This window comes from Symphodus melops (assembly GCF_947650265.1).
Source record: "Symphodus melops genome assembly, chromosome: 1".
Classification (NCBI taxonomy): domain Eukaryota; kingdom Metazoa; phylum Chordata; class Actinopteri; order Labriformes; family Labridae; genus Symphodus; species Symphodus melops.
In genome coordinates this window covers 10,311,496-10,323,976 of record NC_136691.1, presented here as the reverse complement: position 1 = coordinate 10,323,976, position 12,481 = coordinate 10,311,496, and the positions used below count along the sequence as shown (strand labels likewise).

Below are 12,481 nucleotides of genomic sequence, written 5' to 3'. Positions count from 1 at the left end.
CCTGAAAAATATTTTATTACATGTAGCTCTTGAGATAATAAACTCACACCAGTTTACTTTCAAATGACTTTTTCGTTATACAATCCTCCACACAAAATAGTGAAAGTCAAAGTTTCAACACAACTACAGAACACTGTTGTCTCCCAAGGCCAGAAAACGGTTAAGTTTGAACTCAAAGTCAATAGGATGATCACGTAGAGGCTTGAAGTTCCCCCTCATTGTTGCGCTAAGGTAGGGAATGAGCTCACAGTTCTCCTCAAACAAGGCCAGCTTCTTTTTGTACTTCTGGCGGGTGTAGTCTGTGCTCTTGTGGTTGAAAGCTGTTAAAATATAAGATATCACAGATAAGTGGGATAATATTTGAATTTAAGTAAACAATAAAAAAATAAATTTCAGATTGAGATTCTTTATTGTCCCACAACTGGAAATTTGCAATGCGGCAGAAGCACACAGAAGACATGAAACACAAGAACAACATCATGATAAAACATAAACCGAAAGAAATTTAAAACATCAGAAAACTCAACAAAATATAAATCCAAATTAAACGTTGCAATAAAATCAGTCAAGAGCTCATACCAAAATGGGAATTCCTATGTATTAAAGTGCAAAATGGAAGTTTGCAAATGTGAAATTCAGTAGCACTTAACGTCCTAACAATCATCCTTATCAAGTTTTTAGCAATATAAAATAATAGTCAAGTTTGATAAGGACATCTTCCTTACCTTTCAGATAGAAAGCCACATATTGGAGGGCTGATTTTTGTATACTTAGGAAAGGATACTTTGGTTTTAGACACCCAACAGCTGTCATGGCCTTGATGACAGCAACTCCCACACCCTAAGAAAATACAAAAGCCTTACAAACTTAAAAAAACCTACATGATGAAATATCCACACACAATATTATTAATGATTGCCATGTTGTTATGTGTGTTTAAGTGTCTGACCTGTTCCAGGTAGCCCAGTGTGGGCAGGGAGGTGAGGGGTACAGGCTCACAAAGAGGAGGGACTTTACTCGGCAGCTTTTGATCCCAGAAGGTTTCAGGAGACCTTGAAAAGCAAACCACCAATCCCCTTTACTCATTAGACTGAAACGTATCATGGTAAAATAATACTGTGCTATCTTTAATAAAAAGACTTGTTATGTGCACAACTGAATCAACTTTGCAGCATAACTACATAAGACACATTTCTGAACAATGAATGAAATAGCTCTTCACCTCAAGAACTTTTCCTGTTTCTGCTTTGTTTCAAAAATGTAGATCCGTTTTTTGTATTCTACAGCAAGCTCCATCTTACCCCGAACCAGGGCTTCATACCTACAGTAAAGAAAAAAAGAAATGAATATTCAATATGTTTCTTCTATTTGAGCTGGCAAGTGGTGTGTGATTTTTTGGATTCAGTACTGGAGCTGTCATTGCTTTCAATTATTAATTTTCTTCATTATTTCTGTTTAAATTGAGTTTTTAAGGGGTCTACAATCTAGTAAATAGGCCTTAGTTTGTTTTTACAAAACTAACGTGGATGTATGCCAAACATGTATCCAAACCACACTGCCCTTTTAAAACACATCAGTTATAACATGAACAGGACTTAAACAGAAAAAAATTGCTTCAAAGGCAATTGGCAAAAACTGCTCTAAAATCTGTGGAAAATTTCTTTCTGCTTGGTTGATTTCTTGATATCATAGTGAAAATCAGAGGATAATTCTTCAATTTCCGCCGTAAATGGGCCCAAAAGAACCGTGGAAGCTTTTGACACCATGTGGACAGTGTCTGACAGATATCGAGTAGGTTAGGGTTCTCTTTCCTTGCTTGTGTCTCTTGTCTTCTTGCCCCTCATCACAGCATCCAGCAATGGATAACATCACAGTTATCCATTCAAATGCTGACTACCTGGTGCCACTCAAGCCCATAGGATTGCAAGACATCTTTCATTTCTTGAATGAGTACTGCAACATTGGCAATATTTATAGATAGAAATAACAGTTTATTTTCTATTTATTGGGTTAATTATTTAATTATTTTGCGTCACATGGCTCACACCTGAGTTCAGGCATGGCACCTGAAAATGTTAAGCCCTGCATGAATTGATTTCTTTAAAATGATCAATCAGATAATTTGAATAGTTCCCAGTCCACATAATCTGATCTTTAAAGAAATAAAAATAATATATTGTGTATATATATATATATATATATATATATCAGAATTTATTATTTCAATCCTTTTGTTTTGGATCTTAGAAAATGTATTCCTTAAATTTAATTTCAAAAATTCAAATCAGAATTCACATTGGAAATTCAGGAAACATCAAGTGAGCTATAGTTAAGTTTAAACTTTACAGAGATTCATATTTACCTTTTCTTTCCTTCCAGATAAGTGACTGGACAGAAACCCTTCATTTCAACTTGTTGTGGAAACCTGTTCTTCACCTGCGTCTCTGTTAGCTTTTGTGGCAGCAGGTGGGGTTGTGGGAGAGTGTGCGGACAGCCAGGAGTCACACATTGATCCGGACTGGTCAGGAACCTCTATGGAATAAGCATGTAATGCAATCGTGATACATCCCAAATGAAGGATCAACACCTTAAATTCCACTAAAGGACAGAATCCTGTCAGAAGATGTGTAATGTTTTTAAAGTAAAAAAAAAAAATCAAAAATACTTCTTTGGAAACCTTTCCACCTTAAGGAGTTACCTTTATCCATCAATATAAAGTCTCCTTTAAAGTGCAGATCCTGTACGTGCACTGACCTGTAAATGGTCTTCGCCACACATTTTGTAATAGTGCTCCCTGTACTGCGCCGCATGAGTCAAGGCTGCAATTTCTGAGCAGTCCACTAGATGCTGATGGAGAGCTAGGCAGACAGGGCAGTACTGGCCAAACTCTCCAAGTCTATTCTGCAACTCCTTGGGTGTGATACATAGTCTGTTAATGCAGGCTGATTGTCCTGCAAAATTAAGAAAATTAAGCATGAAAATTAAGGAATACGTGCTTATTCCATAGAGCTCTATTCATGTCATCCTTTGCATTTCAAATGTATTGTATTCATTATTAAAATGCCCCGTTTTTAATAATACATTTACTTTTTATTTTATCTCAAAAAAACATTCTTTCTCTTCCACGTCTTCAATGGATACAGGGCTTGAAATGTTATATTTGCTGTCCTGAATGCTGGTTAAGCTTATCGAACTTACCTCTTTGAATCCTCTCCAAGAAGTTGTGAATACATTTCATGGTGATGCTAGTCTCCATTAAAATGTTGTTCCAGATCCACCATTGGCTCTTTGTGCCGTCCAGCAGGATCAGGTTCTGATACTGTTGCTGGAAGTGTTGCTTCACATGCTCTATCTCCTGCTTGTAACAGGAGTTACGAATGTGGAGGATCTCAGAGCTGTCGTGCATAACATGTGGCCTTTGGTTGGAGGAAAGAGGATACATTTTAACAACAAATAGCTCTTTGACTTATCATTCCTGGAGAACTAAACATAAACGTATAGTTCATTTTGACGTTTGTTCTCTTACTTGTTAGGCTTCATCTTGTCCACAAGGCCTCTCTTTAGCACCCCAATTGTGTCCAGCTGCAGTTCAACTGCTGTCATGGGAATGATGCTCCTAGAACTCATCAGCTCTGCCTGCTTTAATGTTGTTGGAAAGCCATCCAACACATACCTGGAATCACATAATTTTGAATATTGTCCTTAGAAGCAAGATAAAAAATCATAGCATGTGCAGATTTTTTGGGAGACATATATAAGAACTTTGTTTTAAAGATACATTCAAAGTTACTTTAAATTATAAATTCACATCAAATACGACCATCTTACCCTCTCGTACTGCAGACTGAGCTCATGAGTGCCACCTCCAGACACTGAATGGCAAGGTCGTCAGGTACAACAAGTCCCTGGAACAGATATTGTTTCATCTGGACAGCCAGATCAGTGTTCTCCTGTGTGTTAAGCACCATACGCATAACCCCACCAATGGACAGTCGGGCCAAACCGTATTTCTTGGCAAACATCTGTGCCACTAGAGAGATAAAACAAGGTGAAGGAACGGAACGCCTTTGAAAAAGCGTAAAAAAAAAAAAAAGGAAACTTTGTCTTACCAGTGGTTTTCCCAGATTTGGGTGGTCCAAGAATAGCTATTTTAATGGGGAGCAATGCAAAGGGCTTTGGCTGCCTGATGTATTTCAAAGGGTTCAGCATAAAAATACTGCGGTTTTCCTTAGTCGCAAAGAAGTAGATAAACTTGTGGAAGATTAGAGGATATGTCGTATTTAGCGGCCACTGTAGAGGCTGGATCAAGTCAGGCTCTTTAAATTGCTGTAAAAAGAGCAGAATATGTGACAACACATTAAGTCGAGGGAATCTGACAGAGTTTTAACAAAAGAACATTAGAATAAGATATGGAGTTACATTACGCATAGACATTATTACTGAAAAAGTCCCAATCAAAGATGGCCCTATTTAATGATTCCTACCTTGATGGGGTCCCAGCAGCCAAAGTCACTGTAGAGCTTGTAGGAAGTGAGCAGCAGCTTTTGTGCCAGGTTGAATGAGACGGGTTGGCATTTTTGAAAGACAGACTCCCTATTGGTCATCAGGGGCTGGATTTTCTTGAGCAGCTGATACTGTATGATCTGGATTTTGCGGGATGCACCTATAGACACTTTTGCTATATTCTGATCAATTAGGAGTGACTGAAGATGAAACAACACAAATCACAATATATTAGTTTGAGACAAGAAAAAAAAGTAAAGAATTATTTATTATTCATGCGGTATTGTAATGTTATTCATGTGGTTTGTGTCTACTGTACCGTCACAGTCACAAGTGCATTTTCATCCGTCACAAAACGCACTTCTATCTCCCTTTCCAGCCTCTCGTATGCTGCCTCTTCAGTCTCCTTATTTTCAATGTCTTCGTCATCTTCTTCTAAAGGAAACTCTTCTTCCAGCAGGGCCTTTATCTCCTCCTCTATATTATCCACAGCTTCATCCTCCTCATCATATTCCTGATCGCTGGACTAGTGGGTTTTGGGGTGAGAGATACAGTAGAAAGTATACTGTAGTTGGTTAAGCGGTAATAAAAAGGTTATGACACAATAGATTCTTTTTTTTTTTTTTACCTTTGTTTTTTCTGCATTGCCGCCTAACTCTTCCATGAGTTCAGCTCTTCTTTGGGCAATCGCATCTGCCTGTAACAGAGATGACATATATTTCCACTTACTCCCACAGTCTACATCACACATAGCTGGAAAAATACAGAAAAACAAGTTTCACTCACTTACCCGATTCTTTGCACGTAGATGACAAAGGAGGACAAGCTGTGCTTCATACCTGCTGCGGTGATCACGCCATTCATTCAGATATGTCGGCAACAGACGCTTCTGAACATCAGAGACATCCACCGCCATGACCACAAAAACATCAGGGAAAAGCTGTTGCTGTACCATGTACTCAACCTCCTCAGGATTATTAGGGAAGCCCTCCAAAATAAATCCTGTTGACCTACAAGAATTAAGTTAGGTTGAGAATTATGAGTTAAATTAACTTGAATCATACTTGAGCAATGTATATGAAAAGAATGACTATATAACAAACATGTAATCAAGAACAGTAAAATACAGTATATGAGTCTATCATAGCTATCAAAGCTTAACAATAGCATATAATACGTAGCTTTATGTATAGATATTAGAGTAAAATAAGTATATATCTAAGTCCCAGCATACTGCATAGTAGGATGGCTATCCAAAATTATCATCTTTAAAGGGGACATATAAAAATCCACTTTTACAGTGTTTTTGACCATTTACTTCGGTAACTAAAGTCTCTAACAAAACACACAATTTAAAATAAATCCATCCAGCACATTGTTTGTGGTCTGCATAAGTTTTACAAAACATAAAAATGCTCCGTTTCTTGTGATGTCACAAGATGGATTCTGGTAAAAAAAAAAAAAAAAAATCCCCTCCCATCCCCTTAGTATTCTCACTACAGAGGAGTGGTGTCTTCTGGGAAAACTCAGGGAGGTCTCATTGTCTTTAAAGAGACAGACACACCAAAATGAAGCGTTTTGAGAACACTGGTTTATACAGGGTAACAAACCTCCTCTTGTGCTTGATTCATGTTATATATTTTGCATTTTTTGCTTTTGTGTTAAACTACCTGTATGGCTCATTTATCCAAAACGGCTCTAAGACATTATCAAGGATCTCTGGAGGCAGAGGCTGTCCATCAGACAGGTACACTTTAATGGCATTCTCCTCATCAGTAAGCACTTGTTCTTGCTGTCGACAAAACAAAAGAAAATGCACAATAATGCAGCACTAAAATCAATTCACCACATTTGAGGTGCTGTAATAAACCAAATCCTGCTCCAACAGAAAGTTTACTGAGGCTAACCTCCATGTTGTTGATGTTGGGGGATGGATCGTCACCCTCTGTCTCCTCCTGCACCCTTTCTTTCCATATCAGAGCCTCCAAATCCTCAAAGGACCCGTCCTGAATGTCCACCTCATCAGCATAAGGTACTCTTGTCTTTGTCGTGGACATGATGAGCATTTGGAGTTGCTCCCTGAACTGAACATGGAAGATGTCAAGCTTCTTGGCCAGCAACTCACCCTGAGTGGTCTTGCCTGACCCTCTGGTGCCAAGTAAAAATATCCGAAGGGCCGGAGGCTTGAGAAGAAGAAAATAATAGACTTGTTAGGGATTTGTCCTTTTCTCAAGGTACGTTTTTTTTTTTTTTTCTATGTCTGCTCGTACCTTAAGAGGCTCAGTCTCCGCAACAAATTGTGCAGGGTTCTGCAGGAAAGACTCCCTTGCGTCTAGGCTGGAGAAGTAGAACGTTTTCTCACGGTACTTGGCTGCAATTTTTTCCATACAGGGCAACAGGACGTTTTGGTTTTTCAAAGCCACAGGACAGAAACGATCGGTATCGCCTAATAATCTCTTGGCTGGTGCGTGTCCCTGCATTCCAAGTGAGGAAGGAGATGCTGTTTAACATTTGTTTGTAAAATAATTATTAGTGAATAAAGCTGATGACCCCTCTGTTTAATATCAGATTTATAGTCAATATCTATATTTTATATAGATTAAGTTAAGACTCCCTTGTTTACTGACTTCTTCCTCGTCCTCTCCTTCAAATGTATCCACGCTGCCTTCCTCAGTTCTCTCCAGCTCTGCTAAGGCCTCGAAATCCTCAGCCTCTTCGTTCACGTCCATCTCTGACAGCTCCCGGGCCATGTACTGAAAGGGTACTGAAGATCGGCCACATAAACAACAAAGGATTGGGAGAATGTTTCCTTTGTTTCTTTTGCCAAACACAGAGACTTATTTAATTTCACATCACAAGAGAAATCAATGAAACTGCAGAGTGTTGCTTCATCACTCTGATGTAGCTTCTCCATATAAATTATTTTCTAGTACTTACTTTGAAGCAAGAACATGCGAAAAAAGGGTTAGTTTCCAAAACAAATAGAAATATGAATACCTTACCTTTGAATGAAATCAATAAATAGATGTTGCCTAACTTTTCACCTTAAACAAAAAAGAGCTTTGAGATTATTTTGTGTTGCAAAAATGTCTAGACCAAGATTCACACTCACTCTCCATCTGAAGGACCACCTCCTGAAGCAGGTCCTCAGGGCTTTTGTCACCAATCTCCAGTACTGAGTAGGACACGCCTAAACTGGACTTCATTTTCTCCCATTCGGACAAAAACTGTTTCAGTTGCAGTTTATAATCATTCATCTCAGGGCCGTCTGGATAACCCAACTCCCAATGATCAGGTAATGCCACAGCTTAAACAGAATAGAGGGGAGAGGAGAGAATTGAGAGCTTTGAAACAAAGAGAAAACATTTTTTTCCCCACATGTTGTTCCACATAATTACAGCTTTTTACTTACTAGTTGAAATCTACTGGATCAGGGAACCACTGTAAATGTGTGTTAAAAGTGTGTTTAATAAGAAAGACAGACTGTACCTTCCATTTCTTCCACAACTGTCTCTAGATGTGTTTGCAGTTCTGCAGCTGTGCCCTCTCCCTCTGGTTCTTGCTCCTTCTGCTTTCTAAAATCAAGATAAATTACTCACACAGAAAAAAAACCAACTTCCAGTCCAGTCCATGCACTCCTGATTACAACTGCACTCACAATTTTTTTTTTTGTTCCTGAGATAGTTTTTCCTGCAGCCTCGTCCTTACAGCTTCGTCCACACTCTCCTTGTTCTTCTCATACAATCTCCTTAAAACTGATGATCAACACATGATGATCAGTGAACCCAAGACGAGACTTTTGAAAAGGAACTTGTGTGCGATGAATTGTTTCCGCGTGTCATACCCTGATGTCCATCACTGTTTCTCAGACAGATGAAGGTGTCAGGAAGGATTTCTTCCTGCCGTAAGTTGTTGATTTGGGAAACGTTCCTTGGAAAGTTGTCCAGCACCCAGCCAGTCCTGACATCTGAATCAGTGTCATCGTCCTCAATCTGTAACATCAACAGGACGGCTTTGATGATGTCAAGTATACAGTTAACTTAAAGTTAAGAAACTTCCTTGTTTGGTTTAAACAAACATCTTACGTCAGTCACAAAAATATTGCTAAAAATGTGTTAGGAACTGTATATTAGTTACATATTTACTGAATGTATAGTGTATGCAAATGTGCTGATCATTTGTAGGATATATGAGGTAACAGAAATGAATCTGCCATTTTCTGATTTTATTTACATACCTTTTTTAAATGCCTTTCCAGTACCTCTGTATAAAGGCTCATGGGATTTGTACTCATTGGTTTGGCTTCTTCCAACGCAGTGAGCACCATTGATTGGACCTCTGGATGCTCTTCTGTAACTAAGAACAGAGGAAAATACTGACATATAGTGCATAGTGTATAGACACTACATAAACTCGCACACTGATCAGCACAAAACTATTTGGGATTTGTGCAGTTCAGGTAAAATGTCTGATTTTAATGTTATGTTATCTATCCATGTCAGTTTGTCTCAAAGTAAGTTTGGACCAGGGAGGGAAACATCAAAAGAGTAAAGAAACTATTTGAATATCAATATTTGAAAGTCCTACCGTTGAAAGAAGTGGTGTCATCTGAAGAAATAAAGAAATATAAAAATATCAGAAAGTTAATTCTGAGCACGCCAGCTTAGGTTAGAATAATAATTTTTTAAAAATCTGCAAAGCTTAACGTGCCTGAATTCTCACTCTCCTGCTGCATCTTCATCTTAATTTGCTCAATAGCAACCTGTGTTGTCTCGTCCTTGATTTGTCCAAGCCTGTCCTGCTCAACTTTTTCCAAAACAGGCAGAACCAATTTCTCCACATCAAGCACCAGAGCGTTGTAGTGCTGAGCCAGAAGCTGACATAGAGTGCTCTTCCCGGCCTGTGGAGGTCCAATGATGGCAACTCTGCAAGGAGGCCTGGGCATTGGAGGAAGAAGGTATTGCCGGGGGTTTGTGACAAACTTCTGGTAGGCCTCCTGCGATGACAGGATGTACATTTTGTCCCGGAAGCTGCACAGGAATGGAAATCAGTTGATTGACATTAGTTTTACAAGTTTCTGTTACTATTAAGTAGAATGCACTCGAAGATGACTCACCCTACACAGAATTCAAGCCGACCAGGAATTACTTTTCCTTCCTTCAGAGCAACAGGGCAAGTTTGGCCCCAGCGGCTTCTTCTCCATCTAAAACCAGGGGCCACTGCCATGGAGGAGGACATGAGTCGTAACTGATCCTCCTGCAGAAGAGATTGATTCAGAATGAAATAACGTTAAATAAGAAGTGGATTCATTGAAGAGGGTATTGCATCAGCATCTATTGTTTTTAAAATACTGGTTTATGAATAGTCATAAGTGACACACTGTGTCATCGTGCTCTGGCAGTTCCTCTTCAGCAGTCTGGTGCAGGAGGACAGGAAGTGAGACACACTTTATCGTCATGGATCCAAGACGAGACATCACAGTCTAGAAACAAAAGATTCCACAGACTAAAATCATCCTACAGAACTAAAAAATGCTCATTTATGCTTTACTGCTGTTACATGCTAAGGTAACACAATTTAGCTGTGTATTACAGTATATTGTCTGCAGATAGTTTATAACTTCTCAGTGTTTTTACCGAGTGCAGCTCTTCAGGTGACATGTTTCCATCCAGCTCCAACAAGTAGAGGGGGTTGTGGTTTGTCATATAGTCCTTAAAAACATACATTAACTCACAAACAGCTGGCTTACAACACTTTTATAAAACAATTTAATTGATAGGAAAATCCATCACTTAATACTTGAGGATGTGTCTATGCACTCTGGTTTATATTTATTTCAATCACTCTGGAGTGTCTTTTTTCAAGTGATTCCCCGAAATGGGAATTATCTCTTAGAAGAAATGTATTTATTATTATTTTTTTTTATATAATGTGACCAACTAATAGCACTATTTTGTGTTGCCGGTGACATAACAAGAATTCTTAATTCAAGGGAGCTCTTGGTATCGCACCTCGAGTGGACTCAGCATTGTGTCTTTGTACATCTTAATTCTGGGAAAAGCATTTCTCGGAAGGTTTTCAGGTGCCCACACCAACTGGTCAATAACATCCTTTGGGATTTCCTCTTCCCCACCCTGCAATCAAAAAGGGTTTGATAAGAATGAATCACTGAAAAACAAACGCTTAGTTAGATGTAGGAATACATTTTAAAAATAAAATACAAAGAATCAGAAAGAAAAACAATTTACTGAGTCTTAAAAATGCAATGTATCACATGGGTATGTAGAAAATAACAGAAATCTTATATAATCCAGAATAAAATTACGCAAGCCACACCTGCTCTTCCCCCTCCTCCTCTTCCTCTTCTTCATCCTTGTTCTCTTTCTTTATGTTCTTCTGCTTCCACTGATCCCTGCTGTACACTTGTCCAGTCTGTGGGTGCTGCTTCAAACCAGACAATCTATTGACCAGATCCTTATCTGGACACTGATAGAAGATTGAGGTGTTATATTTCAAGATAAAAGTATCTCATACTTTTCAAAAAATAATATTGTCTCATTAAAAAAAGTCTGTTAAAAGTAAAAGATTTGAAACTAATTTGTTGCTGCTTCTTACATATACAACTAGGTCACCTTGATGTTGATGATGAAATCAGGTGATAGTTTGAGGTTCTTGATCAGCTTAATCTGCTCAGGAATCTTCAACAATTCATCCGACATGAACGGTAGGCAGCACAGAACATAACCTGTATTATAATACATGTAACATATGTAACCATAGCCGAGTTATCGGTGATATACTGTAATTTGCATACATGATCACTGTGTTGAAGTCAAATTACCATAATGCTCCACATCTGGTGAGTTAAGCCTGGCAAGAATCAGCTGGAGAATTAGGTCTTCTTGTATACTTTTACCTGCAAATAGGATATTTAAGAGCTAGAGAAAGAAAAATAAACAATTAAATATGTTGTAAAACACTTCATATAAAAAATTAACTTTTTGTAAAAAAACCCCCCCTGAAATGTACCTCTTGACCTTGCTCTGTTTTATTTTTGATGTGTGTGTTGAGCAGATCAGTATCTGAAATAATATAAATCAAACAGATTAAATTAATGTCTCAAAAAGACTCCAGAGTCGGTAACACAGGTGGTGTGCTTACCATCAATTAAGATACACTTCCAGGACTCTGCAAGCTTTTTAGCCAAGGTGGATTTTCCAACACCCTGCAAAAAATATAATGGAAACTTAATATTTAGTACTTTTGTTCAACATTAAGAAACATTTAATCACGATCATGTTTTAATTATTCATAGAAAACTTCAAAAATGTGCTTTCATTGCATAGAAAAACAATATATTGAGTTCCTGTTGACAGATTTGTAGTTTTTTCTTTTTTTAAAGATGGGCAATTACTGTTCGTTAACATAATATTATCTACATTTGCCCCATAAACCCCAAATCAACCCATCACTTGGGCTACTTTTTGGGCTTACTGAAGTAAATACTGCTGAATACTGTCACATCGTAAACATTAGTGTTACGATGTTTGGTTGTCCATTTACATTGCATTGTTTATGATAAGTCCTTGGGAATCATTTCTGATGCTCTGTTTTGTTGTGTTGTGTGAGTTTGTGTTTAAATGACAGAGGGTGAAATTACCGGTCTTCCAATGATGATGAAGCATGTGGGTTTCTCAAGAAGACTCTCTTTCTCAACTTCATCTTCAATGACGTTATTCACTAATCGGTTTTTTGCTTATTAGTAACGCAGAGAAAATGAATTAAACACGAAAAAACAGAGGGCCATAATCCTACATTACATACATTTTAATAGCTAACTTACCGTGGTTCATCCTTAGTGTGTCCCTTTTAACTTCTATCACTGTTTGTTTTCTAGCATTAACTTGCTGACATTACCCTGCCGAGCCTACGTTGGGTATGGTTACCATAGCAACTGACAAACTTTATAAGGGACGTG

General features: G+C 38.2%; 2 protein-coding genes across 2 annotated transcripts in view; one reads left to right on the top strand and one right to left on the bottom strand.

Moving 5' to 3' along the window:
• The window catches only part of gpr6 (G protein-coupled receptor 6), a 119,745-nt gene that overhangs the window by 48,313 nt on the left and 58,951 nt on the right, over positions 1 to 12,481 (top strand). The gene's annotated exons all lie outside the window — the stretch shown is intronic.
• On the bottom strand, positions 8 to 12,467 carry ak9 (adenylate kinase 9). The gene is made up of 36 exons (XM_079362885.1): positions 12,347 to 12,467; positions 12,164 to 12,258; positions 11,665 to 11,728; positions 11,533 to 11,585; positions 11,345 to 11,441; positions 11,136 to 11,248; positions 10,840 to 10,989; positions 10,515 to 10,637; positions 10,140 to 10,214; positions 9,884 to 9,985; positions 9,620 to 9,759; positions 9,210 to 9,533; positions 9,091 to 9,152; positions 8,741 to 8,859; positions 8,348 to 8,495; positions 8,162 to 8,258; positions 7,993 to 8,078; positions 7,616 to 7,810; positions 7,131 to 7,267; positions 6,774 to 6,977; positions 6,411 to 6,686; positions 6,174 to 6,295; positions 5,294 to 5,513; positions 5,132 to 5,200; positions 4,823 to 5,029; positions 4,485 to 4,703; positions 4,110 to 4,326; positions 3,829 to 4,030; positions 3,527 to 3,673; positions 3,199 to 3,416; positions 2,755 to 2,951; positions 2,363 to 2,532; positions 1,223 to 1,321; positions 950 to 1,052; positions 726 to 840; positions 8 to 320 (listed from the first exon to the last, which is right to left on the bottom strand). The coding sequence occupies exons 1-36, from the start codon at positions 12,354 to 12,356 to the stop codon at positions 124 to 126; spliced, it is 5,172 nt and encodes a 1,723-aa protein (XP_079219011.1). The 5' UTR covers positions 12,357 to 12,467; the 3' UTR covers positions 8 to 123.